The following is a 23,584-nucleotide window of genomic DNA, read 5'->3' as shown; positions in this document are numbered from 1 at the left end:
ATACTCAACATCACTAATTATCAGAAAAATGCACATCAAAACCACAATGAAATAGCACTTCACACCCATCAGAATGATCATTAATCAAAAAAGAAAAGAAAAGGAAGAAAGGAAGGAGAAAAGGAAAAAAAGTATTGGTGAGGATGTGGTTCCATATAAATTTTAGAATTATTTGGTCTAGCTTTATCAAAAATACCACTGGAATTTTTATAAGGATTGCACTGAATTTGCAGCTTGCTTTTGGGTGTTATGGATATTTCAATATAATTCTTCCAGTCCATGAGCATGATAATGTATTTATCTTTGTATCCTTTTCAGTTGCTTTCATGGTGTCTTAGTTTTCAGGGTATAGGTCTTAAACCTCCTTGGTGAAATTTATTCCTGGGTACTTTATTCTTTTTGATACAATTATAAATGGGATTGCCTTCTCAATTACTCTTTCTGGTAACTCATTATAGAAACCCCACAGATTTCCATATGTTGCTTTTGTATCCCATTAATTTACTGAATTCATTTATTAGTTGTAAAAGGTTCTGGTGAAGTCCGTTGGGTTTTCTATATATAGTATCATCTCATATTTAGGTAGTGAGTTTTATTTCTTCATTTCCAATTTGGATGCCTTTTATTTCCTCTTCCTACCAATTGCTGTAGCTAGGATTTCCAACACTGTGTTGAATAAAAGTGGGGAGAGTGAGCATCCTTTTATTCCTGATTTTAGAGGGAAAGCTTTCATCTGTTTACCACTGAGTATAATGTTAACTGTGGGTTTATTATATACAGCCTTTGTTATGTTGAGGTACATTCCCTCTGTATCCACTTCTTTGGAGAGTTTTGTCAAAAATGTATGTTGAAATTTGTCAAATGCTTTTTCTGCATCTACAAAGATGATCATACAATTATTTCCTTCATTTTGTTAATGTGGTTTATCATATTAGCTGATTTATGGATGTTGAGTCATCCTTGCATCCCTCAAATAAATCTCACTTGACCATGATTTATTATCCTCTTAATATGTTATTGAATTCAGTTTGCTAATATTTTGTTGAGAATTTTTGCATCGATATTCGTCGGTGATTTTGGCCTGTAATTTACTTTAAAATTGTATGTGGTGTCCTTTTATTTTTAAAGATTTTCTTTATTCATGAGAAGCAGAGACACGGGCACAGGGAGAAGCAGGCTCCCTGTGGGGAGCCCAATGTGGGACTCGATCCCAGGACCCCAGGATCACAACCTGAGCCAAAGGCAGATGCTCAAACCACTGAGCCACCCAGGCATCCCTTATGTGGTATCCTAATCTGGTTTGCTACCAGGCCTCACAAAATGAGTTTGGAAGTATCCCCTCCTCAATTTTTTGGAAAAGTTTGAAAAGGATGGGTATTAAATTTTTTTTAATGTTTGGTAGAAATCACCAGTGAAACCACCTGATCTTGGACTTTTCCTTGTTAGGAGGTTTTTGATTACTGACCAATTTCCTTAGTAGTAATTAGTTCATTCAGATTTTCTATTTCTTAATGATTCAGTCCTGAAAGACTATGTTCCTAGGAATTTATCCATTTCCTCTAGTTTGTCCGATTTGTTAGCATATATTTGCTAATGGTCTCTAATGATCCTTTTTACTGTGGTGTCAAATGTAATTTCTCCTGTTTCAATTTCTGGTTTTGATATTAGGGCTTTCTCTTTTTTTCTTGGTTAGTCTATATGTTTGTCAACTTTATCTTTTCAATGAACTGTCTCTTGGCTTTATTAATTTTCTATTATTTCTCAGTCTCTATTTCATTTATTTCTCCTCTGATCTCTATTATTCTTTTCTTCTACTAACTTGAGCTTCATTGGTTCTTTTTTCCTAGCTCCTTCAGGTGTAAATTAGGTTGAGATCTTTCTTGTTTCTTGAGGTAGTCCTGTATTACTATAATATTAATATATTAATATTATATTTAATATCATAAAATATAATATTAATTAAATTGATATAGTATCTTAAAATTGCTTTTGTTGTATCCCAAAGATTTTGGTATGTCAGAGTTTTATTTTCATTTGTCTCTCAGTACTTATATTTTCATCTGTCTCTCAGCATGTCTTTGCTATCTTCAATAATCTATTGGTTGTTGAGCAGCATGACATTTAACCCCCCCATTTTAGTGGTTTTTCAAGTTTTCTTCTTGTAATTGATTTCTAGTTTCATATTCATTGTGATCAGAAAAGATGGTCAATAGGAGTCAATCTTTTTTAATTTATTGAGGCTTAATTGGTGGCCTAACATGTGCTCTAGCCCAGAGACGATTCCATATGCACTTGAGAATAATATGTATTGCTGCTTTTGAATGGAATGTTCTGAATATATTAAGGCCATCTGGTGTCATATAAGGCTGATGTTTTCTTATTTTCTGTCTGATCTAATCATTGATGTAAGTGGGGTGTCAAAGTCCTCTACTATTATTGAATTGCTATCAATTTCTCCCTTTAGGTCTCTCAATATTTGCTTTAGATGTCTTGATGTTCCTATTTTGGGTGCATACATATTAATTAATGTTATATCTTCTTTTGGACTGACCCCTTTATCATTATGTAATGCCCTTCCTTGGCTATTATTATGATTTTTGCTTTCAAATCTACTTTGTTTGCTATAATAGCTTTTTTTTTTTTTTTTTTTAATACACTCTACACCCAACCTGGGGCTTGAACTCATTACCCTGTGATCAAGAGGCACATGCTCCACCAACAAAGCCATCCAGGCACCCTTCCTTCCAGCTTTCTTTTCATTCCTATTTGCATGGAATAGCCTTCCCCATCCCTTCATTTTTAGTCCATGTATGTCCTTACTTCTGAAGTGAGACTCTTGCATATATATATATATATATATATATATATATATATATATATATATAGTCTTGTTTTGCTTTTTTTAAATCCATTCAGCCACTGATCTTTTGACTAGAGAGTTTAGTCCATTTACAATTACAGTAAAGTATGTACTTATTTCCATTTTGTTCATTGTTTTCTGGCTCTTTTCATAGCTCCTCTGTTCCTTTCTTATTTCTCTTTCCTTCTGGTTTGAGTGCTTTCTTTAGTGTTATATTCAGACTCCTTTATCATTTTCTCTTGTATATTTATTGTAACTTTTTGCTTTGTGGTTACTATGAGGTTCATATATAACTTATTATGTATAGAATGGTCTGCTTTGAGACGACAATAGTTAAATTTGAACATATTCCAAAACATATTTTCTTCACCCCTGCCCATGTTTTATATATTTTTTTAAGATTTTTAATTTATTTATTCATGAGAGAGACACAGAGAGAGAGAGAGAGAGAGAGAGGCAGAGACACAGGCAGAGGGAGAGGCAGGATCCATGCAGAGAGCCCGATGTGGAACTTGATCCCGGGTCTCCAGGATCAGGCCCTGGACTGAAGGCGGCACTAAACCACTGAGCCACCCGGGCTGCCCACGTTTTATATTTTTGATGCCACGTTTTGTATCATTTTATGCAGTCCTTACTAATTATCATAGTTTTAATTAACTTTACTATTTTTGTCTTTAAGCTTTATACTTGCTTTATAAGTGATTTATCCTCCACTTTAATTTTTTTTTGGGGCGGGGGGGGCAGAGAGAGAGGGAGAGAGGGACTCTCAAGAAGGCTCCACACCCAGCGCAGAGCTTGATATGGGGCTCGATCTCATAACCTCGTGATCATGACCTGAACCAAAATCAAGAGTTGGATGCTTAATTGACTGGGCCACACAGGCACCCCTGATCCACTACTTTTAATATATATTTACCTTTTCCAGTGAGATTTTTACTTCCATACATTTTGTTATTAATGTCATTTCTTTTCAGGTTATAGAAGATCCTTAAACATTCCTTACAAGGCTGATTTAATAGTGATGAATTCCTTTATGTTTTGATTATCTGAAAACTCTTAATCTCTCCAATTCTGAACGATAAACTTGCCAAGTACAGAATTCCTGGTTGGAAGTTTTCTGTTTGTTTTTGTTTTGTATTTTTCCATTCAGCACTTTGAATATGTCATGCCACTCTCTTCTGCCTGCAAAGTTTCTGCTGAATATGTTATGCCAAGCGAATGTTATCCCACCTGATGTTGTCGCAAGGATCCCTTATCTTCATTTTTTAAAATTCTTTTGTGTTTTCACTACTGTGTCTATGTGAGCTCCATTGCTCTGTCATCCAGTTCACTTTTCCAATACTCAGTTCATCCAGTCTGCTGTTGAACCCGTCTTGTATATTTTTCAATTTGGTTTGCTCTTCAGCTCCGTAACTTCCGTTTGACCTTTCTTTTATTGTCTCTTTATGAAAGATCTGTGTTCATCTATTCTTCTCCCAAGTTCAGTGAGCAGCTGTATGACCATTAACTTTGAACTCTTTATCAGGTTTGGATTGCATATCTCCATTTCATTAATATCATTTTCTGATGTTTTATCTTGTTCTTTCACTTCGAACATTGTCTCTCATCTTGCCTAACTCGTTTGTTTTTAGTTATCAGCAAATCAACCTATCTCTCCTTGTGGAGCAGCCTTGAAGGAGCAGCCTTGTGTAGGAGGTGTCACATGCACCTCAAAAGCAAAATCCCCTCTGATCACCAGAGCTAGATCCTCATGTGGGTTGTATGCACTGTCTATTGTGGTGGCACCATGTCTGTAGCACAGGGTGAGTGAAGTTGACAGCTAACTCAGCTGCAGCATGTGGCTGTGTAGAGCTTTCACCTGGCTCCAACATATGATTGCACTGTGGGAGTGGGCAGGGTTCTCAGCTGGGTGTGCCCACTGGCTCTAGCAATTTGAAAGATAATTACAAAATGGTTTCCACCAGAACCAACATTAGCAAGGTAGGATGAGTTCCCAAATACAGCACCCATCAATGTCTTCATTTCCAGAGAAATGTCCCAACAGTTTCCTGCCTGCCAGATGCCTTAAAATTACTAAGTGGGTCTTCTTCACAAAAGCACTTTTTTTTAAAGATTTTATTTATTTATTCATGAGAGACACAGAGACCGAGAGAGGCAGAGACACAGAAAGAGGGAGAAGCAGGCTCCATGCTGGGAGCCTGACATGGGACTCAATCCCAGGTCTCCAGGATCACACCCTGGGCTGAAAGTGGTGCTAAACCACTGAGCCACCCATGCTGCCCACAAAGGCACTTTTCAATGTGGTATTTCTGTGCTGGTCCTGGGGTGAGTATATGTGCAAACGCTGTGAGAATGGGTTCTCCATTCCCTAGTTTTATGGTTTCTCTTGATATAATCCCGGTTGGTTTTCAAAGCCTGGTGTTTAGATGGCTTATCTCTCTTGTGCAGGACCTAAGGATTTGGGTTCCTATTGTGAAGAACTAACCTCTTGCTCCTTGGGAAAAGTTTTGTATTTTTGAGTTTTCTCCTGATTGTGTGTCACACCTGGGATGGGTATCTTTGCAAAATGATGTCTCTGCATCTTCTCCCCATCTCAATGCTCTTTTTTGTCCTTTGTTATAGAGGCTCTGTTCCTTTGGTCTTGTGGTCTTTTTAGAGGAAATTATTTCATATGTGGTTATTTGTTGCAGGAGGAGCAAGCTCATGGTCTTCCTACAGCACCATCTTGAATCCAACTTATTTTTTATTTTGAGGTGAAATTGATGTAACACCAAATTAAGCATTTTGAAATGAACAAACCAGTGGCATTTAGTACATTCCCAATGTTGTGCAACTACCACCTCTATCTTGTTCCAATATGTTTGTCACCCCACAAAGAAACTTTGTACCTATTAGGCAGCTGCATTCTATTTCCCTTATCTCTAGGCCCTAGCAAACACCAATCTGAGTTCTGTTTATACAGAATTACTCATTATGGATATTTCATATAAATGGAATCATACAGTATGTGACCTTTGCATCTGACTTATTTCACTCAGCAAAATGTTTTTCAAGGTTCACCACACTGTAGCATATATCAGTATTTCAGTTTTGTTTTGGTTTTTTATATATAGTTGAATAATAGCCAATGGTATATATATATCAAATTTGTTCATTCTTCCATCTACAGGCATTTGGGCTGCTTCCATCATTTGACTCTTGTAAACAGTATTACTATGAACTAGCATGTGTGTGTGTGTGTGTATGTTTTCAGTTCTTCTGGGTATACACCTAGGAGTGGAATGCCTGGGTTATATGCTAATCCTATGTTTAATTTTTTATAGAACTGCCAGACTATTTTCCACAGAAGTAAACCATTTTACATTCCCACCAGCAATGTACAAGGATCTGCTTCTCTACATCCTCACCCACACTTGTTACTGGTCTTGTTTTTTATACTAACCATCCTACTGGGGATGAAGTGACACATCATTGTGATTTTTATCTGCATTTCCCTCATCACTAACAAGTTCGAGTATTTCTTCATTTGTATATTGGCTATTTTTATATTTTCTTTAGAGAATTGTCAATTCAAGTCCTTTGCTCATTTTTTAGTTGGGTTGTTTTGTTGTTGAGTTGTCAGGGTTTTAGTTCTTATGTTTAGGACATTGATCCATTTAGAATGTGTCTATTAGTTTATTTTTCCCCTCTCAATTCTTTTCCATTAGTTTATAGGTCAATCCTTATGTCAGTACTATACTGTTTTGACTACTGGAGCTTTACAGTATGTTTTAGAAATGGACAAGTATGAGTCCTCCAACTCTATTCATTTTCAAGAACAGAGTTTTGGCTGTTTTGGGCCTACTACAATTTCATATGAATTTAAGAATCTGCTTTTCTAGTTCTGCAAAAAGGTCACTAGAGTTCTGATAGAGATCGCATTGAATCTGCACATTGCTTTGCATAGTACTGCCACCTCAACAATAACACAGAATATCTTTCCATTTATTTAGGTCTTCTTTAAGTTATTTTATTTAATTTCAACAATGTTTTGTAGCTTTTAGTATACAAATCTTTCAATTCCTTAGGTTTTTGAACAATATTAAATGGAACAGTTTTCTTAGTTTCCTTTTGGGATTATTCATTGCTAGTATACAGAAACAATTTTATTTTGTGTGTTGCTCTTATACCAATTTTTCTGAATTGTGTATTAGCTCTAGTGGGTTTTTGCAGATTCTTTGGGGTTTTTTATTATGAGTTCATGATGTCTACAAATAGAAACAATTTTACTTCTTTCCCAATTTGGATGTTTTTTCTTTTTTCTTGCCTAACTTCTCTGGCTGGGACTCCTACCACAATGTTGAAGAGCAGTATGAAAGTAAGCACACTTGTTTCTGATCACAGGTAAAAGTGTTCAGTCTTTCACTGTTGAATTGGAAGTTAGCTGTGAGTTTTTCATAAATCCCTTTTATCATATTGAAGAATTTCCCTTCTTTTCCTAGTTTTGGAGTGTTTCTATTACAAACAGGTGTTATATTTTTCAAAAGTCTTCCTTATTAACTGATGATGTTTGTTTGTTTATCTTCATCCTAGTAAGGCGGTGTATTATACTGATTTCCCTATGCTGAACAGCTCTGGGCATTCCTACCTGGATAAATTCCATTTGGTCATGGTATATAACCATTTAAATATACGACAGGATTCAGTTTCTTAGTGTTTTGTTGAAGATTTTTGCAGTTGTATTCATAAGGAATATCAATCTGTAATTTTTGCATTGTTTCTCATGGCGTCTGGCTTTGGTATCAGAGTAATGCTGGTCTCACTGAATTAGGAAGTGTTCTATGTCCTATTTTGGGGAAGAGTCTGAGATGAACTGGTGTTAATTCTTTAAATGTTTGGCAGAATTCACCAGTAATATCATCTGGTCCTGGACTTTTCTTTCTTTGGGAGGGATTTTTTTTATTATTATTACTAATGCAATCTGTTTGCTTCTTATAGATCAGTTCACATTTTCTATTGCTTCTTGAGTCAGTTTTGGTTATCTGTTTCTAAGAATTTGTCCATTTCACGTAGGTTATCCAATTTGTTAATATACAGTTATTAATAGTATTCTCTTAAAAAGGTTATAAGAAATTTCTTTAATAAAGAAATAAATATTTCAGCCTCAATATTCTCACTTTCGTTTTTTTTTTTTTTATATATATTCTCACTTTCGTTTCTGATTTTAGTTACATGCATCATTGCTTTCCCCCCCTTTTTTTTTTGAGTCTAGGTAAAGGTCTGTAAATTTTGTTGATTCCTCAAAGAATGAACTTTGGTTATGCTGATTCTCTGTTATTTCCTATACTCCATTTCACTTGTCTCCATTTTAATCTTTATTATTTCCTTTCTTTGGCTCACTTTGAGTTTAATTTGCTCCACTTTTTCTAGTTTCCATAAGGTGAAAAATTAGATTATTTGGATTCTTTTGAGCTCTTCTTCTTAAATATAGGTACTTACTGCTACAAATTTCCCTCTGAGCACTGCTTTTGCTGCATCTCATTAAGTTGTGGTATGCTGTGTTTTCATTTTTATTTGTGTATAATTATTTTCTAATTTCCCCCTTTGACCTGCTGGGTATTTATGAGTATATTGTTTAATTTCTACATATTTGTGAATTTCCCAGTATTATTGACTTCTAGTTTCACACCAGTGTGACCAAGATACTTTTATGATTTCAGTTACTTAAACTGTATTGAGATTTTTTTTTTGTGTGTGTGTAGGCAGCCCAGTGGCTTAGCAGTTTAGCGCCACCTTCGGCCGGGTGTGTGATCCTGGAGACCCAGGATCGAATCCCGCGTTGGGCTCCCTGCACAGAGCCTGCTTCTCCCTCTCCCTCTGCCTGTGTTTCTGGCCCCCTCTCTCTGTCATAAATAAATTTAAAAATTAAAAAAAAAAAAAAGATTTTTTTTTTGTGTGTGGTCTAACATATGGACTACCCCTTGTAGAGTGTTTCATGTGCACATGGAAAAAAATGTGTATGCTGCTCTTACTGGGTGTTTTGTGTATATCTATTAGATCCAACTGGCTTATAATGCTGTGCAAGACCTCTATTTCCATACTGATCTGTCTAGATGTTCTATCCCTTATTCAAGGTGAAGCAAGCATTGTAATTTTTGACTGAATGATTGAAACCATAAATTTTATTGTTGGATTCTGAATTGTGTTGCATTCCTCTAGTGTTGGACTTTTTCTGGTGTACAATTAAGTTACTTGGGATCATTTGAAGTCTTCTGAGGACTCTTCCCAATGCCTCATGTATTACAAGGTCTTTAGACTCCGAATGATCTAGATACAAACTATTAACAGCCTTGCATGATCTCTGGAAATTGTTTTCTTACTGCCTTCCAGTAGTTCTTTCCCTGACTTTGAGTAGGTCTTAGTCATGCATTTACAGATTGGAACTCCGTTAAAAACTCAAGAAGCACCCTCTGCAGATCTCCAGAATGTTTTCATGTTTGAGTGTACTTTTTTACTTACTTATATACTCACCCCTCTTCCCCCAAGTCTCTTCTCTCTGGCACTGTGCCCTGCAATTCTAACCACCTTGGCCTTCTCAAACTCACTTTTGTTTCCTAATCTTAGCAAAAGTGAGCTGTTTTGGTTCTTCCTCCTTGCACTGCAGCCTATGAACAACCTCTAGGCTTTATTGCAAACTGGTATAGAAGAGCTTACCTCATTTGTTTCCATTCTCTCAGGAATCAGTCTGATGACACCTGCCATCCAACGTCTAAAAATCACTGTTTACATATTTATATGTTCTCAAGTTGTTTAAGGAGGAAGGGTATATTATTACTGCATAACAAATTACCCCCAACTTATTAGCATCTTAAAAAAACAAGCATTTATTTTTTTCACACAGTTTCTGAGGTTCGGCAATCAAGAAGCAGCTTAGCTGGGTGGTTCTGGCTCAGGATATCTCATGAGGTTGCAGTCAAGATGTCCGTGGGCCAGTAGTTTACAGCTGGAAACTTGACAAGGGCTGGAAGATCTGCTTCCAAGAAGACTCAGTCACACACTGTTGGCTAGAGGCCTCAGTTCCTTGTTAGCTGTTGGCAGGAGGCCTCAATTTCTCACCACATGGGCCTCTCCATAGAGCTATTCACAACATGGCAGCTAACTACTCTGAATGAGCAAGGGGGAGGAGCATAGAGAGGGGAGGGCAGCACAAAGGGAGAGAAGAGGCGAAAGCCACAGTGTCTTTTATAACCTATCCTTGGATTATCCATCACTTCCACCATATTCTATTGACCACACAAACAATGTGTGAGGGGATTATGCAATGGAATAATCAGGTATCAGGAAGCAGAGATCATTAGGGCCATCTTGGAAGCTGGCCACACAGAGGAAAAATCCTGTTATCCCAACATGGCAAAATGCCAAAGTCCTGCTTACACATTTTAACTTCCTTATGTTTTTTTTTTTTTTAATCCTCAGACTATAAACTGCATCCTACGACTTTGGGAAAGATGGCAAGATTGTAGATTCTACTCCACAGCCAGACTTAGAGAAAAAATAACGAAGTAGCAGCAAGTTTTAAAAGAATAAAGTCCTTGGTGCCTACGGCAAGAGGGAGGAGAGCATTTACAGCACACCTGGAGTTGAGAAATGTTCAAGTGGCTTTTCATTCCCCCAAACAACTACTCTAATGACTAACCTAAACGTCTGCCGTCCTTTCTCATCAATCTCTAAAGCCAGACAGCAATAGCAACAGCAATTATTAATTGCATTAGCAATAGTACCAGGGCCAAAGCGAGGCATCTTGCCTCTGTTATTAGTTCAATTATTCCTCACCATAAACCTGTGAGATAGGTATCATTATTCCCTAAAGTCTAGGCCTTAATTTCTTGATAATCCTAACTTGGCTTTATACTTCATAGTATATCGTGATACACGTTTATTTTTCCTACCTAACACCTGGCTCCCCCTTGCTTCTACTTTTCTGGCACAGAAATGCCATGTTGTCCTACCTGTCCTCTCATTCCATGTGAGTCAGGTCTTAAAGATTTCTCTTAGCTCTCACGTTCCCAACACCTACCACCATAACTCTTTCAAAGAAACCACCAGGCTACTGAGACTTGTTAATACCCTCCTGCTGGGCTCTCCCAATGCTACAGCTGCCTAATATACACTTCCCCTTAAACTCTGTAGAATATATGCTATTTAGATCTGCCTCATCAATTAATCCCAAAAAACTTTGCCTTATTTCAGCCACTCATTTAAAAATATGATTTCACAGCACACGTGCCTTCTTAATTTATATTTGCTACAGCTTAATGCTAAAATGGGTTTCCTTTCCTTAAGGGTTTATAATTAATCACCAGGGAGAAAGGTCCAAAATATACCAAACTCTTACTTAGTACAGTACCCTGGAAACATAGGTTCCCAGTAATTATTTGTTGAATAACGAATGAAAATATATAAAGTAATAATTATAAATGCTAGCTCAGAAAATTCTCAAGGGGGTATATCCAAAAACTTTTATTTACAAATAAAAAGGAAAAGTTATCAGTGGACACATATAAACAATTCACAAAAAGACAAAACACAAAAGAACAACAAATAGAAGCAAATAATAGAAATGCAAATCAAAGTATCACTTTTTGTCAAATTGGCAAACATTGAATATTTGTCAAAAAAGTAAGAAAACAGGCATTCTAATAGATATTATTTTGTATTTTTGGTGTTTATGCATCAAATATCTTCAAAATTTGCATACCCATTTGACCAGTATTTCCTAATAATTAACTGTAAGAAAATAATGGACAAAGGAACATAATTATATGTTAAAAAAGAAAAAAAAAACAAACACTGTGGCACTAACTATAATACAAAATTTGTCCAACAATAAGGATTTGATTAAACAAATTTTAGTAATTCCAAACTACAAAATATTAATGTCACTTCAGAATATTATATAATCCTAGTTTTTTAAAGTAACATAGAATCACATAAAAACATACCTGCATAGAAAAAAAAATCTAGAAGTATACACCCCAAAATGTTAGCAGTGATTATCTCTGTAAAAGAATAGTGGAATCATTTGTGATTTTTTTCTTTTTGCTTATCTCTACTACCTAATTTTTCTACATGAGTTGCACATGGACAACACACATTCTTAAAAAGCAAAAGTAAAAATGCAGAGTACAATTTAAAGGTAGAAGTGCCATCACTGTAATAGAACATGGAACATTCCCATGCTCTCTAATAATAATAATGTCATGCAGAATTAACACCAAGTTAAATATTTCAATAGCCTTGTTTTAAGTAGTACTAAGAACACACATGGAAGAATGTTAGTACTATTCAGGCATCTTAAGACAACAGACAAAAAGACCTCTCAAATAAAAACTTATTACTAATCAAAAAGACAGTGTTGAAAATCATGCAGTAAAAACCTCAACTGCTTCAAGGTAAGTGTCAGCTTCAATCACCTTTTCATGCCTTTTCACATTATCTTGAGAGCCTACACTCTGATGGGAAAGCAGTCACCTCGAAAATGATAAAACATCAATCACTCATAAGTTTAAGAATTCAAGGCAACTTTAAGTTGGGCTGAAAAAAAAGTCTTCTCTATAACTTCTATTCCAAATTAGATTAATTTTTCTCTTCAGGCTTGAACATTTTGGGGTGAGGGGGATAAAACTTAGGGGATAACAAGAGAGAATCCTGAGGGGAGTCTAGACATATATGTGTGTTACAAGCAAAGCACATATATCTCCAAGCACTGTGTACAATGGTTGGTGCTAGGGTTGTCACTAAAGCAAGGAGATCTCCATTCTTTTCAACAGTAATCACCTAATTGTGTTGTCAGTTTAGGTATTATGTGCTTGCTCTACACAAATGCCATTAACATAAAATCTCTTTTTTATGCAAAGTTGTTCCTTGATTTTCTCCTTGTACTAGAAAATTTTCTTGGACAGGGAAACTGCTTGTGGCCCTGCAGAATGTTGCCTGAAATTGCTGTGTAAGGCCTGATTCAACAGGACCAGTAGATCCAACATAACAATAAATCTTCACTGGACTAATCTATAATGTTCAATGATGTTGACTGGCATGAAAAGGAGTTCTTTCCACTTGTCTATGGCAGATTATAAAAAAAAAATTATTCTGATTGTACCTGTATAATTAACAGCAGGTATCCATACATTTAGCATCAACACCAACCTACAACATAGTTTGCAAGTCATGTCTCATAAAGCTCCACCAATACATCCAATAGGATCTGACAGCAACTGTGAAAGTACAAAAAGCACTAAACACGGTACAGCTTTATGATTCTTTTAAACCTACATTAGTAACATCTTTGATGAAAGCAATATTCATTGCACAAGAAAATTTTCTAGTACAAGGAGAAAATCAAGGAATAACTTTGCATGAGAAAGAGATTTTATGTTAATGGCATTTGTGTAAAGCAAGCACATAATACCTAAACTGACAACACAATTAGGTGATTACTGTTGAAAAGAATGGAGATCTCCTTGCTTTAGTGACAACCCTAGCACCAACCATCCACTTATTCAGCAAATATATGAAAACCATAAGCAAAACTATTCTAGGATCTGAGGAAATAAGAATAAACAAGCCAAGTCACTACTTTCATAGAGCATATGGCCTAACAAGGAACAGAGATGTTAGGCAAACAACTACATATTTGAATATAACTGCAAATGTCAGGATTTCATTAAATAAAAGGGCAAGGTACTCTGAGAGCAAATACTAGGCTGGGGAGTCAAGTGAGTCAACCACAGGGGAGGGAAAGAAAGGCCCAGGCAGAGATAATCTATGCAAAGCCCCTGCAGCTGGAATGACCTTGCCCAATCCAGGAACTGAAACATTTAGATTGAAAGCATTTAGATTGTTTCCTGGGTCCACGTTAATTCTGAGATGTATAAAGACACCCAAGTTAAGAGATCAGGTTGGAAACTGCTACACGGGTCTAGAGCTCAGGAAAGAGATCTAGACTAAGTATGAACTTAGAAGTCATTGGCTTAGAGATGGTATGCGATGCATGGGAACTAGAGGCTATTACTTAGACAAGGTGGACTGGGCAGGCAGGGGCAGGTGTGTTATTACTTCCTCAAATCATGCACATGAAAAATTCATTACTTCTTGCAATCAAATTAATTACTTCTCTCTTAATTTACAAGTCTGAAATAAAACAAAGAATTTTCTATTATTATAATACAATGCCCTATTTGTTCAGAAAGGATAAGATTAAATGTATAAAGTTCTTGGAGAAATGCCAAGACCTAAGAAAAATATTTCTTTCAGCAAATCTAAAACATTATATGCAAAAGTTTATTTAGCAAGGCACCTCCTTCTAGCCTTTTCCAGTGCCCTAGAAAAGGAACTTTTTTTAACACACTGATAAAACTACGTCACAAGATTTGTCACTAGAAATGCTTTCCGTCTGTAAAACTGCTACCTACTGAAGCTAGATCACAACTGTAAGCATTCTGAACAGACCAAATCCTGGAGGGATGTAACATCAAACAGAACAGATGCATCTTCTGCTCTGCACACTCAAAAGTTAACTTTCACAACTATCACTATAATCCTTAAACAACCTGCCCTGCACAGTCTCCTATGATGAATATATAGTACGTAATTGCTCTATAAAGCAGTGGTCAGGTCATGGTTATAGAAAAGCTGGGTTAAAACGTTCCACAATTTATGGCCGAAGCACCATATTAATAAGTAGGACATGCCTTAACACAAACTCACCTGATTTATTTGAAGCATGTTAAAACAATATTGACCAAACTGCTGTATCCCTCAGGGCTCCAAAAACTGAAAAATGAAAATGAAGAAATAAAGTTCATCTTAGTTGGTAATCTCAATGATTAGCACTTTAAACATATGCCCTTGATCAAAAATAAAATGGAGTAGATCTAGATCAACACAGAACTTTCTATGATGATAAACAAGTTTTATAACTGCGCGGCCTAATCCAATAGCCAATGGCCACAAAGGGCTACTGAGCACCTGAAATGTGACTAATGCACCAAGAAAGTAAATTTCTAATTTTTTTAAATCTTCTTTAACGTTAATCTAAATTTAAATAACTATATATAACTAACAGCTACCATAGTGGACAATGTAGATCTAGGATGAAAGATGTCCCTTCTGGCTCTACAATTCTAAGATAATTCCAGCAAAAACGAAGCTATTAAAAATAATCTAAAAAATTCAGATTAATATTTAATGTATACTCCCTTTTCTCTAGTAACGTTTTAAACAGCCTCATTCCTAAACTCTATAAGCTAAATTAAGGCTAAAGACAATGCAACACATACTCTTCTACATGGTATGGAAGAGTATACAGTACTTAGCTGGATTTTTTTTGTTTGTGGTTTTATCACAAACTATAAAACTATAAAACTATAAAAACAGCTTGCATAATAATTTCACATAAAATTTTCAGAGAAAGAAATCACCATCTGACACATCTCATTGTTAGATTTGGATTTGTTACCTTCTGGGTCTGACCTCCTCACCATGGTTGTATTTCTTTTCATGTGGCAAATCTCTTCTACATTTAATTTAAAAATAGATACTAAAGAAGAGCAAAACCTCCAAATCTTATAAACAAATAAATCATGGATTCTATAATGGTAAAAGTTTACATAAAAAATAAATTATGGCAGGAGCACCTGGGTGGCTCAGTTGGTTAAATGTCTGCCTTCGGCTCAGGTCATGATCTCAGGGTCCTGGGATGGAGCCCCATGTCCAGGTCCCTGCTCAATAGGGAGCCTACTTCTCCCTCTCCCCTTACCCCTCCCTCTTCTCGTTCTCTCTCTCTCTCTCTCTCTCTCTCGCTTTCTCTATCTCAAATAAAGGAATAAAATATTTTTAAAAGCAAATAAATAAATAATCTATGGAGGAGCCTGACTAGCTTAGCCAGTAGAGCATGCAACTCTTGATCTATGGGTTCTGTGTTCAAGCCCCACACCCAGTGTAGAGCCTACTAAAAAAAAAAAAAAAAAAAAAAGAAATTCTGTACAGACCCTCCCCAAAATTATCTAAAAAGCAACAATACAGGCAGCAAAAGAGTTAAATCCAATCACTTAGGTAGAAAACTTTATGCTATGAAACTTTAATATTAAACTTTCCCTCATACGCAAAAGTTTTATACACACACACACACAGATCACATATATACATATATGGCTACCATTTTCTTAAGATGACAAATTGGGGTCAATTCTAAATGAATTTGAAAGTTTTCTATATCTATATGTTTTAGAATAGCGGCCTCAACATCTTTAACAGTTTTCATTTTTTCCAAGAGAATCATATGCTATAGAAACGGCACAATGGCTAAGGATCACATAATTTGAATTTTACTCCAAGCTCTTCAGATTTTACCTCTTGAGCCTTGGATAATTACTTTGTGTATCTTTGTGTTCTTTTTATTTTTTTTTTAAATCTGTAAAAAGTAAACTAAAGTAATTGTGGTAGGCAAATAACAAATAGAATACAACAGAAATAATGAGATACCACTCAGAACACTGGGTTACAAAAAGACCACAATGACCATCTTGGGTGTTAGTTACCTGGTCTCATTCTCTCACTGTTTGCTCTGAAGGAAACTAGCTGCCATATTATGAGCTACCCCTTGGACAGGCCCAGTTGGCAAAGAACTAAGAAAGGCCTTTGGCCAATAGCCCAAAAGAAAGTGAGGCCTTCAGGCCAATACCCCCCAAGCAAATGAAGCCTTCCGAGAGCTATATGAATGAGCTATATGAAAGAGCTTGGAAGCAGATCTTCCCCTGGTCAAACTCTCAGATGAGAACACAGTCCCAATGACAGCTTACGTGCAACATCTAAAAGACCTTGAACCACAAATACAAGGTAAGCTGCACCCAGTTTTCTAACCCATAGAAACTAAGATAATAAATGTTTGTTGTTTTAAGCCCTTTACTTTCCAGGGTAGTTTGTTATGTAACAATAATAAGACAATCCATTCAACTCTAAAATTCTATAATCCTGTGGTGTTGGGATCCCTGGGTGGCTCAGCGGTTTAGCATCTGCCTTCGGCCCAGGGCATGATCCTGGAGTCCCAGGATGGAGTCCCACATCAGGCTCCCTGCATGGAGCCTGCTTCTCCCTCTGCCTGTGATTCTGCCTCTCTCTCTCTCTCTCTCTCTCTCTGTCTCTCACGAATAAATAAAATCTTTAAAAAAAAAAAAAAAAAAAGATTAAAAAAAAATCCTGTAAAAAAAAATAAAAATAAATTAAAAAATAAAAAAAAATCCTGTGGTGTTTTAGGTATTAACATCTCTAGGTAGGTCAAAAAATTAATTCTCTGTTTAACTTGAGCAATGAGTTACATTACAACATGAAAATGATAAATTATGAAACTTACACATTTACATTTTATTCAAAATATGAAATCACTAAAAAAGCACAGGAGTAGGCAAATGGTATTAAAATACACTAGATGTAAAAAAAAAAAAATACACTAGATATAACTAAAAATACAGACCAGATCAATTTTCATTTTTTTAACTGAAAACAATTCATTTGGAAATTAAAATGTGAATAAACCACTAAAAGCATCTCAGTGACTTAGTGTCCCTTACCTTCTAGAATTCAACATCATTTAGTAAGCACTTGCCAAATCTGAGAAACCCAATTTTGTTTTTATTTAATGTAAGCCTCTAAGAGTAACAAGTGCTTATCTATATAGACCTGTATGTGTTTCTTCAATATTAGAGTTTTGAGGGTTTTTCTTTTTTTAATTCCAATGTAACTAACATACAGTATTATATTAATTTCAGATGTATACTATAGTGGTTCGGCAATTCTATATATTACTCAGTGCCCATGGCAGGTGTACTCTTAATCCTCTTCACCTATTTCACCCATACCCCCACTCGCTTCCTACAGTTAAGAGTGTTTTTGGGGGGTTGTCTTTTTTTTTCTTCCTTTGTTCATTTGTTTTGTTTCTTAAATTCCACATATGAGTGAAATCATATAGCATTTGTTTCTCTGACTGGCTTATCTCACTTAGCATTGTAGTCTCTAGATCCATCCATGTTGTTGCAAATGGCAAGACTTCACTCATGGCTAATTATTCCGTTGTACATATATATACCACATCTTCCTTATCCATTCATCTATTGATGGGACACTTACATTGCTTCCATAATTTGGCTATTATAAATAATACTGCAATAAATATAGGGGTGCTTTTCAATATTAGAGTTTATAACACTAGTGGCTGATTCCAAGAAGTAGACACAATAAAGTATAAGGATACATTTTTTTAAAGTTCTAATCTTCTGACATACAAAAAGGTAGTTATAGGAAGAAACAAAAATAAAAGCACCTATTTGCTTAAAACTGACCATACAATTTTAACTATTCTGTAAGCCACTCCTTCACAACTACAAAGATCTGTACAAATTAAAACATGAAACTGTCTATAATAGCACTCTGTGAGGGAACTGGAAAATACCCTGAAGTTATTCTTTTTTTAACCAACAAATTATATCATATTTACATCAATATAAAAATTATAATTCACAACCACACTATGGACAATTCAGGATGCCCACAGTGCCACGTCTTTAACACTTCATTTCTCCTTTACAGATATGCCTACTCTACTGTCCTGTATTTAAAACAACCTGATAAAACATCAATGAAATGCAGAGCAGTTTTATGCTGCCTGTGATTTCATAAAATCCACCTCTCTCTCCTCTGCCAAAGTTTCCAGCTACAGTTCATTCCGATTACAGCTAAGTACTTTTAGAGAAACCTATTCACATGTCCCAAAAATGCCTTACAGTGACATCCAATCAGGCACATTAGGACATGCAGTTCCAGATTCCAAGCTACTAAATGAAAACAGGCAGGGCAGTTTATGGAGAGAGGATACTACTAACTGTAGAAAACTTGCTGCTTATGAAGAATTGGAAGTCCAACATGTATCTGAAATCTACTGCTGGTATAACTTGCTGCATTTATTATTACATTTTGCCCAGCTAATCAGTTGAAAGCTGTAAAAACAAAATCTACAAAATCCTCAACAATTTAATACCGCCTCTTAAAATGGCATTATTAAATTAATCTATAAATTTTTATATCAGCACCCATAATCCCACAACTGACAGGTAATCCTCACCTAACTTTCTTGCTTGACAATATGAAAAGAAAAAACATTTACTACCACCATTCTTAGGCTCCAAAGTACCATAAAACCAAACATCAACAAAAACTTCTTACTCTAAAAAATTCATGGGTGGGACGCCTGGGTGGCTCAGTGGTTGGGCATCTGCCTTTGCCTCAGGGCATGATCCCAAAATCCTGGGATTGAGTCCTGCATCAGGCTTCCTGCATGGAGCCTGCCTCTCCCCTCTGCCTATGTCTCTGACTCTCTCTCTCTCTCTCTCTCTCTCTCATGAATATATAAAATCTCTTTAAAAAAAAAAGTTTTTTTAATAAAAAAAATTTTTTTATTCATGGGGTCCTTAAAAAGCATTAAAAAAACGGGTTTTTTAAATTCTCATTTCTTTTTAAAAGTAGGTACCCAAAAAAACTTTTATGTAAGAAAAGCAAAATAATTTGGCATAAATTTAATTATTTCCAAAGAGCCTATGAAAGATTCTAAGTATACAGAAATCTCACCACAAACCAAGAAAAAAGAAAATATTTATCAGACACTAATGTTATATACCACATGCTATATTTTGCCATTGTTATATTAATTCATTTAGTCCTCATTACCTTGGGATGTAGGTGTTATCTCCACTTTTCTAGAAGTTGAATTACATCCCATAGTCTACGCTGCTGGGATTAAAACCAAGTGTGTTGTGGCATGAAGTCCTCATCTCTTTATTATACATTAAATTTATAAAGATTTCACTTCTTAAAATTGTTCCTGTCACAAAGGTCTTGACCTCTAGAACAACATAATGGTAAGGCTCCTTATAGAGAACTTTGGAGATTTACTTAAAATCAAATTATTATACATACATAAATATAAATTATAATTATTATGGGTTCCGGACACTCAACTAATATTTTCTTGAGTGCCTATAGGAGGCACAAATATATCTACACATAGTTTGATCTCACTGTGCATGTCTCCAACTATTCTAATATTAACACAATTCAATTTTGTGATATCTAGGTTCTTCTATTATGATCTGTACATATAAATGATGACACCCGGAACTCAAAGTGAACAAAAGAAGAGCATGATAGTAAAGAGGTTAGCTGCAACGAAAAAACCCCAACGTACTGGCCAATTATACCTTTCAGAATCTGATCCCAAAACAAGAAAACCACTCAGCCTCACTTTCCGTATTGTTTACACACTAAAAAGTTAGATATTATCTCAGATACTTTTTATATTCTTTTATTTTTGAAAAGCAAACCAACCCACTCTTCTCCTAGAACTTCATTCCAGACTAGCCAAGTAAGCTAAAATATAAAATGTATATGATTTTCCATGGTAATTAGGAATAAAGAGTCATGATGCAACTTACCCTCAAATGGTCCAGGGAAAAAATATTAGGTACATATGGCTGAGAGACATTAATGGTAGGTGGGTAAAATGGTAACAGGTGAATCTGAGTAAAGGTTACAGAAGGATTCTTTGTAGTGTTCTTACTCTTGCTACCTTTTGGTAAGCTTGAGATTATTTCCAAATAAAAAGTTAAAACTTAAAAACGAGATGCCACTCTACCTGTAGTTAACAATACATACTCTGATTACACAGCAACATTTTTACAAATACAAAGCAGATTTTGGAGGAAAAATTCAGTGATTTGTCAGGAAATATGCACTATATCCTACCAATTATCGCTTAGGAATAAATTTCAAACTACATTGCTATGTAATGAAATGAGGCAATCGTGAGTGGAGTTGAAATCACAGTAGGAAAAAAAAAAAAAAAAAACCCAGCATACACACCACATAGTTTGGCATAAATGCCTCACAAATTTAATACAGGCCTGCTGCAAAATGCAGCAAATCCACAATTCAAGTGATACGTGAGAGCTCTGGTTTGCAGTAAAATACAGACAAGCTGAAAAATTAAACACTTGCCATATTACAAAACAACTGAGATGCAGGATGTCTTGGTCTTGACTGTTTTATTAACAAAGAGTTGTTGTTTTTCCACTGCAGCTCAATTCCTAACAGTATATTTGAATCCTCTTAAGAAAGGACTAGGGAAGAAATACCCTCCCGGAGAAATGTTGCAATCTACTCTCCTTACAAGGTTACTATTATCCTGCCTTCCCATCCCCAATTCTGAATCCAAGCGTTTTTAACCACGATTTCTTAAAACGTAAGGATGCATCAGAAGGGAAGCGATGCTCAGCAAAAGTTCACTAAAATTGTGAAATCAGGCATTAAAAGCAAGGGTTTTTCAGCTAGCAGTCAGTCATATACCTTTAAAGGATCCTCTATCTCTATCCTCCCTGCAGGAACCACCCACCTGAACATCCTGGGGTACATTCCCTTAATCGAAAGGCCCATCTCTACATCACCACGGGGGGGGGGGGGGGGGGGGCTCGCCGAGTACGGTCCCTTTCCCAAGAAAATCCTTCACAAATGCACCATTCTGCACGTCTTTCCAGGGACTTCCAGAAGCCCGAGGCCATCAGCCCCGCCCCCGCCCGAGGACTCCCAGTTGGGCGAGCCGGCGCCCGCGCTGCGGAACAGCCCCCGCGCCCCGCGCCCCGCGCCCCCGCAGGGACCGAGCTTTGTCTCCGTCCGCCCCGCTCCTTCACCTCGGCAAGGTCACGGAGGGCCGCTGCCCCTGGAGGCCGAGCCGCCGCCGCAGTCCCCGCGAGGCGCGGCAGGGCGGGCCTGTCACAGGATACATTGGTCCCCTCGGCCCCACCTACTCCCCGTTTCGGCGCGTTACGTCTTCGCCACTTGCCCATTATACAGAAATAGCCGCGAGCACCGCCCCCCGCGCCCCCGGGGCCCTGCCCGCAGCCCCTCCCGGCCTCGCTCCGCCGCCGCCGCCCGCCCCCGCCCCCGCCCCCGCCCCGGGCCCCAGCGTCCCACCTGCAGCCCCCGGCCCGGGCGCCCCCGACGCCGGCCTCCCCGGCTCCCCGCTCCTCCCCTCCCGACACCTGTGCCGGCCCCCCCGCCCCGCCCCGCCCCGCCCCGCCCCGCGCGCCCCCCACCCTCCGCGGGGCCCCGAGCCCTCGGCACCCGCAGCGGCCCGTCCCCTCCCCCTCCCCCTCCTCCCCGAGGCCGCCGCGGGGCCGCTCTCCGCGGGGCTCCCCAGCGCCCTCTGCCTCCTCCCCGTCCGCCGGCGGGGCGGAAGTCCAGGCCTCCCGGACGCCCCCAACCTCCGTATTTACCTTGTGGCCGCGGACACTTTGCAGGCGGCTCCCACATTGGCGAGCACGACGGAGAACTGACCCCGCTCGGCCGCCGCCGCCGCCGCCGCCGCCGCCGCCGCCGGCTTCCACCCCGCGGGCTCCCCGCCCCCCGCCTCCGCCCGCCTCCCGCCGCCCGCCGCCCGCGCCCGCGCCCGCGCCCGCGCCCGCGCCCGCGCCCGCTCCCGCCGCCCGCTCCCGCCTCCCCTGCGCTCCCGCCGCGCGCCCCCGCCTGCGCCGCCGCTCCCGCGCCCCAGCCAGCCCTGCGCGCGCGCCCCCGGGCCCCGCCGCCCCGCACCTCCGCCCGCCCGCGGCCGAGCGCGGCCATTGTTCGCGGCGCCGCTCCCGCCCCCTGGCGGCCGAGCGCCCCCGCCCCCGCCCCCGCCCCCGCCCCCGCCGCAGCGGCCGCCGCGGTCAGCCGGCCCCGGGGCCCGGGCGCTTGGCCGAGGCCGGGGGGACGCGGACGCGGACGAGCCGGGCGGGGAGGGGGGGGCAGGGGAGCGCGCCCCGCCCGCGGCCTCCGCGCCCCCGCCCGCGGCCCGGCCCGGCTCCCCGCCGCCGGCTGCGCCCCCCACACCTGCGCTCGGCTGCTCCGCCTGCGCGCCGCTGAGCCTCTGCTCTCCCCGCACGCCCCGCGCCTACCTTCCCCGGCTCTCGGGCTGCCGCCTCGGCTCCGCGGGGCCCGCGACCATCCCGCGCCGGCTCCGGCCGCCGCTGAGCGAGCCACGGTTCCGCGGAGCCTGCACCTTTCCAGACGCGGGGAGGAGGCGGGCGGGGAGCGGGGGGGGGGCGGGGGGGCGCCGTCGCGCGCTGCAAACACTCCTGATGCATCCGTGAGCACCTGCTCGCCGAGATCGGCAGCGGCCAGACACATTCTGACACCAAAAAGAATAAAATGAAATAAAATAAAATCGCATTTGGTACATGAAAAAAAAATCCTCAGAACCAAAAATGAGGACCATCTTAGGACAGTGCCCTAGATCCCAGATTGTGGAGGCAAGAGTGCCAGAAAACTCCAATTGCTTCTTGCTTCGTCCTGGTTTTGATGTGGGTTACAGATGTCCAGACGACTCAACCCGGCCAAGCCCGGGGGAAGTCAACCCTTTATTTAGTAAATGGCACCAAAAATAATCTGACAATAAAGTAAGTCTGCAAATAGAATTCTTACTGTGTTTTCACGAACTTACCCATTTGCATTATTATTCCCAGGGTTCCTTCCCAGTGCCAATCCCCACCTGGAAAATGTCTACCAAGCCTAGGATTTCAGTCATCACCTAAAATGGATAGTTCTATCTACAACTGGGGGGGGGGGGGGGGGGGACAGTAATAGTCTAGTGGTTAAGCCAAGGGC

The 23,584-nt window shown here is 39.2% G+C and overlaps 1 protein-coding gene across 10 annotated transcripts in view; it reads right to left on the bottom strand.

The window, feature by feature from the left end:
* STAU2 (staufen double-stranded RNA binding protein 2) overlaps positions 1 to 23,008 on the bottom strand; it is a 297,993-nt gene extending 274,985 nt beyond the window's left edge. The window contains exons 1-2 of one of the 10 annotated variants that reach the window (XM_077876554.1): positions 22,876 to 23,008; positions 14,606 to 14,671 (exon numbers count right to left, since the gene is read on the bottom strand). In XM_077876554.1, coding sequence (XP_077732680.1) covers positions 14,606 to 14,623 — 18 coding nt within the window. In that variant the 5' untranslated portion in view covers positions 14,624 to 14,671; positions 22,876 to 23,008. Of the gene's footprint in view, positions 1 to 11,841; positions 11,899 to 14,605; positions 14,672 to 21,630; positions 21,760 to 22,215; positions 22,366 to 22,875 lie in introns of those variants that run through there. The other 9 variants (XM_077876553.1, XM_077876549.1, XM_077876543.1 and 6 more) reach the window with 9 other exon arrangements.
* Between the last annotated feature and the right edge of the window lie 576 nt (positions 23,009 to 23,584).

Source organism: Canis aureus, chromosome 28, assembly GCF_053574225.1.
Source record: "Canis aureus isolate CA01 chromosome 28, VMU_Caureus_v.1.0, whole genome shotgun sequence".
NCBI lineage: Eukaryota > Metazoa > Chordata > Mammalia > Carnivora > Canidae > Canis > Canis aureus.
The sequence above is the reverse complement of the archived record's forward strand: the minus strand, read 5'-3'. Positions and strand labels throughout refer to the sequence as shown.